General features: G+C 40.8%; 1 protein-coding gene across 2 annotated transcripts in view; it reads right to left on the bottom strand.

The window, feature by feature from the left end:
- Positions 1–5,543, bottom strand: part of LOC102294278 (phospholipid-transporting ATPase ABCA1) — a 184,842-nt gene that overhangs the window by 162,141 nt on the left and 17,158 nt on the right. For both annotated transcript variants that reach the window (XM_042224376.1, XM_042224377.1), the window contains exons 3-7: positions 4,627–4,720; positions 4,333–4,474; positions 3,777–3,904; positions 1,629–1,747; positions 789–986 (exon numbers count right to left, since the gene is read on the bottom strand). In XM_042224376.1, coding sequence (XP_042080310.1) covers positions 789–986; positions 1,629–1,747; positions 3,777–3,904; positions 4,333–4,474; positions 4,627–4,720 — 681 coding nt within the window. The remainder of the gene's footprint in view (positions 1–788; positions 987–1,628; positions 1,748–3,776; positions 3,905–4,332; positions 4,475–4,626; positions 4,721–5,543) is intronic.

Here is a 5,543-nt window from a genome sequence, read left to right on the forward strand (position 1 = left end):
TAGAAGAAAATACAAAACATTAAACATGTTAACAACACAAAAGCCATATTAAACGCAGACTACTTTAGGCCCGGAAGTAGGATTCGTCACGTCATCACTGAACAACCGGATTGCAAAGAGTGCTGGAGTGCATTTTTTATGACCAGTAACACGCAGGAATACACGTTTATCCCTAGCAACATGTGGCTGTCAGGTCTGTGTGACTGGGGCAAACAATGATCCATTGGAGTAATTAGTCTTTAAAAGGGACAAGTATTCTGAGAATGAAGGGCTACAATATTCTCCCGTTGATGTGGTGCATCATGAGTGTTTGTGTTACATCAAAAATAAACAGCAAAAAGTTCTTAAATGCCAATTTTGACTGTTTGACACTGTTCCTGTCCCAAAATACTTGTTTATAAATGTAACGTATTTATAACAGATGCAGGATCAGACATGTATTAACATTTCCTTATATAAGGTGAGCACACAGAGGTCAAAATACATCATCCGAAATTGTCTTTCAAGTGCACCAGCAGTGGCTGACACATTACAAAATCTTCATTTTAAATTTTTAATGGCACCTTCATTAGACCAGACAGCATAATTTGTAAGAATGCTAGATGTAGGTGACCTTGCAAAGAAGGAATTAGGGCTTTTTAAATGCCCAATCAGTGTAAATACTTTTCCAACAATGCACTATCCCTTCAGTTGTTGCTAATTGGGTCCAACTTACTATGCAAAAACTTCTTCAAGTCCCATCAAACAGAAATTTAAAAAGTTGTGAGACCTGTGGGGGGACAGCTCACCTCAGAGAGCACTTTCCTTGCATCCAGGTTTTGCAGGAGTACTTGCTGGGTGTTAATCAGCTGCTGTGGAGTCAGGGAGCAGCTGACATTCTGAAAAGCCTTCTTTTCAGCTTGGCTTCTAAATTGGACATACTGATCCAGATCTGTCCCCTCACACAGGATGCTCCTCAGGCTGTCTGGCCTCAGGATGCCCATCATCTGAAAAATAAACAACAGCCTCGGCAAAAGTTGGCAAACAGAAGAACTTTGGATCTGACCATATTTTATTTAATTATGTGTAGTATCCTTTGGGTTGCTGTGCAAGCAGATGGTATGCTAAATCGCTTTTCGGAACAGGAGCTAAAATACTGCTTTGATTTTAAATGTGTTTTTAAATCCACAGATATTTATACAAAAAAAGCAGAACTTCATGCACCACAGTGGCAAAAGCAAAAAGTGTGATAGACACAAACAATAGCAAGCACACGTAAACTTCTGTAAGATCTTTATCTTCCTGTCCACACTGTATTCAGGTGCTACCAGAGCCCACTTCATCTTTTTTGATAAGACTTGCTATCAGACGAAGAACATTTGCAGACAACTGTGATTTCTACTGCAGCCGGCTTTAAATTACATTTTGTCAAACAAAAACTTGAGAACACTTTGATTACGATGTCAGAAGGAGCGCCACCTGCTGTTTCACCCTCATCTTTCCGAGTGCAGCGCTTGCAGCGCATTTGCTGTTTTGAACTTTTTTAGTAAAATCTAAATTCCTCTATTTACAGAAAAAAGCTGTTGTCCCATATTCCTAATTAGCTGGGATTCTTAACACACTACCACCGTGCTGGTAGCGATACTTACTGGATTGATCTGAATCCGGGCATTCATGAGGCTTTCAGCCACCGCTGTTGGCACCGATAAATCTTGTTTCAGATGTGTGGAGAAAGTTTCATTGTCTCGTAGAATATTCCTCAGGATGACTGGATGAGTTTAAAGAGAAAAATAGAGTTAGTGTTACTTTATTAAAAAGCTGCTGTTTTATATGCATCAACATTTGATTGGCTCCTTTTTGACACAAGCCTTGTTTTGATAGCTTTGGCTATGAGTCCTCCTCGCTCACCATCTGCACTGCAGATATTCTGCAGCCAACAGGCTGTATGTCTCTGCCTCCGTTCTGTGTTTGGTTTCTATACTACTCTAAACAAATGGGAATGCATGCAGAAATCTGTGCGCCGAGTGTGCCATTTGCCCTAATGGACACCAATGCCAAACATGAAGGAGAGCCAAACCTAACAGGGTAGCAGCCCTTTCACCATGGAAGGTCAGTCCACACAAAGCACCAGAGGATTTATTCTGTTGTTGAAAGGACAAGGTTAAAGCTTAAGTCTCTGTCTTCAAAATCACTGCAGTGCAGCCAGTGAGGAAAATGTTACACTACAACATTAAATCTATAAAAATAAGAAAACCTCCTGTGTATCTCTATGTGTGCAGGTCTCAGAACAAAGTGGAAAAGCAGGAGCGAAGACTCTGATTTGGTTTTGTTATGCCTGTTGCTTTGAGTGGCATTACAGCCTGATAAATTTCAGTTTAAATGAGATGACAGTTGCAATTAAATCCTTCACTGGCACAAGTAGGGGGTGAACACTTGAGCTGCACGAGTGTGTGAGGGGAGACAATTTGTTGCTAAACATGTACCAGATTGTTAACCAGCCATTTTCTCCTGATTAGCAGCCAACAGATAGCATTTAAAAAAAGAGGACGTTTCTAAACCAGTCCTCGCTGCACGCTGACAGTCACCGTAGCAGGGATCCTGCTAACAACACCATACTATTCAGCATGCACTCTCTGCTTGCTGGGCCTCCAACATTTGCGACTGACGCGGAGGGCCGGGGGTGGAGGGGGGGTGAGGGAGGGGGACATAATGTAATTAAATGGTCACTTTTGTATTTGTACTACAGGCAAGTCAGTCAATTATCTGGATGGGGGAGGAAAGGGAGGAAGTCACTTGTGCCGGGCCATTCAGGGTTCAATTAGTATGAATGTTTGGTGAAAATAACTGGAAATAATTACACACTTTGATACACTAAGCTAACCTTATACAAGGCCTCGCGTCTCCCGCTGAGCACATATTATTATGCTCCCCCATCACTACAGGGGCATCAGGAGGGACTGACAGGGTTAGATTACGAGGAAGCAGAACATGCTCCGCGCTCTTCCCGAACACCGTTGGCTTTCTGATTGAGGAGACCACCGGAGTGTTTTTAATCAACCCGTGGATTTAAAAAAAAGAAAGAAACAAAGAGGAGGACAACACAATCACCTTTGCTAGCGTAGTGTTTTGATAGTACTCCATTCCCCATTCTTGTTAGTGACCTTTTGTGCTCCCGCCTCAGACAGCGAGTCCCATTAATTACACCCCGGCTTAGATCTCTGATGGATTTAATCTTGTATATTACAAGCCAGCGACCCCTAAATGCAAATGGCCCACGAGCCGTTTGTTGAACAGCAGAAACCTCGCTCCCCCCTCACCCGCCCACCCCCGCTTTGCCTTTTTGCAAATTAGGTGCTGTATGAAAATCTGAATATCATCAGGCTAAATGAGCCTAATGCAAAGCAGCAACTTATCAAGACAAACGATCTGTCAGTCTGGATGGCAAATTGCATCATAAATAATCACACGCCATTGTTTTTGAGGGATAAAGGGGAATAACAAATCCTCCAACTTGTCATCCTCATGAAGGGGATACTTTTCTTGATGGAGAGTACTTAACAAAGGCAAAGCAGAGTGATTGTTGCTGATGCTGATTATTTATTATATCAATTATATTTTGAAGCATTAGTCAGTACCAGCAAAACTCTGATGCCTAAAAAGAAAAATGCACCCCTTGACCTTGTCGCTCGTCACCAGTTTCTGCAGTATTTCCTGATAATGGCTTCAAAATAGGTTTTTGATATAGCTCATCAAGATTTCAATAATCAAATGACCATTAGCGGTACCACTGAACTTACCATTAGCGGAGTTAGGCTGTGACAAAATTGAAGCCCACTGGTCAACACCATTTGCTAGCAGCTGGGCCCTGCTGAGAATAGATTTGTCCACCAGGGAAGTTTGCAGCTCTATCAACATCCCAGAAATTCTGGTGAATTGAAAAGAGAAAAAACAAACATTTACTCTAAATGTTCTTAAAAATATCAATATCAACAGTTTCTAATCTAAGCGCAGTGCATCACGCTAAGAGACATGAAGAATGCACATCATTTTTTGACATCTACGTGGTAGTGTCTTGTGAAATTGTCCCCCAGGATGAGACGGTAAAACTGCGACATATGCTAGTATGCTAACGTGTGCAAATTCAAAATGTGGGACATTTACGGAGTGATTGAATTATCTAAAAATAGTTGCTGTGCAGAAAACTGTCCAGAGGTGCACGAGAAGATGATCTTGAACAGAATATCAGCCAAATCAGCTGAGCTTTAGATTTTTAGTGGCTCATTCCCAAAATTTTGTAATCATGCCTCGTTTATAAATTCCTAAAAGACAGAAAAAGAACATCCCAGTACATACATGGAGTTGTCGAAGTTATTGACTTGGCCTGGTGTCTCTCCTGGAGTTGGATAAGGCAAACAGGGATTTTCAAGGTTGCACACCATACCCTGAATCCAGGGAATCACACCAGCTGATGGCATGGCTTTATTAGGGTAGTGACCTTTGAAAGGAATAGAGATGAATACTTATTAATCTAACCATGTTCATGACATTTCTTTTTTCTTGTCCAAAATCTGCAAAAAGTTGACGAGTTAAAAGTTGTTAATGGATTCACAAAACAAAATGTATTATTGCAACTAGGCTTGTACTTACATTGGCCTTTGTAAATTGGTTGCGTAGTGGTCCGCACCCCCACCAGTATGAAGAAGAGAAACAGAGGCCACAGTATTTCAATGACCAGTCGCACCTACACAAAGGAAAAGGTATTTTCATTTGATTAATTTGCTGTGAATGATAGCGTGTCTAAATCTACTGATTTCTTTGCTTGCTTAGCAAGTATATTAGCTTACCTATATCAGGTTAGCTTAGCTTAGCAAGTATATTAACTTAACTATAGCAGGTTAGCTTAGCTTAGCAAGTATATTAGCTTACCTATAGCAGGTTAGCTTAGCTTAGCAAGTATATTAACTTACCTATAGCAGGTTAGCTTAGCTTAGCAAGTATATTAGCTTACCTATAGCAGGTTAGCTTAGCTTAGCAAGTATATTAACTTACCTATAGCAGGTTAGCTTAGCTTAGCAAGTATATTAGCTTACCTATAGCAGGTTAGCTTAGCTTAGCAAGACAATAAAGCTTAAAATACAAACTTTTTTTTACCCCTGGTTTGGTATGGATTAAATTAATGAGATACCAGCTTATTTTATTACCTCTGGACAGAATCAGGGTAGCTGTTAAATATTAGGTCTCTCTCCTCCAAGTCTCTGTTAGTACATGACTTAATAATTGATCAACAAATTGATTTACTCTGCCTTACATAAACCTGGTTGCAGCAGGATGATTATGTTAGTTTAAATGAATCAACACCCCCGAGTCCTTCTAACTACCAGAGAAATCTCAAAGCACAGGCCAAGGGGGCGGTGTGGCAGCAATTTTTCACACCAGCCTATTAATTAAGGAAAGACCAAGACATACTTTTAATTCATTTGAAAGCCTGATGCTTAGCCTCGGCCACCCCAGCTGTGAAACTCAGAAACCAGTCTTACTTGTTATCATCTATCGTCCACCTGGGC

This window comes from Haplochromis burtoni, unplaced genomic scaffold, assembly GCF_018398535.1.
Source record: "Haplochromis burtoni strain Fernald_Lab_line unplaced genomic scaffold, NCSU_Asbu1 Contig_136, whole genome shotgun sequence".
NCBI classification, from domain to species: domain Eukaryota; kingdom Metazoa; phylum Chordata; class Actinopteri; order Cichliformes; family Cichlidae; genus Haplochromis; species Haplochromis burtoni.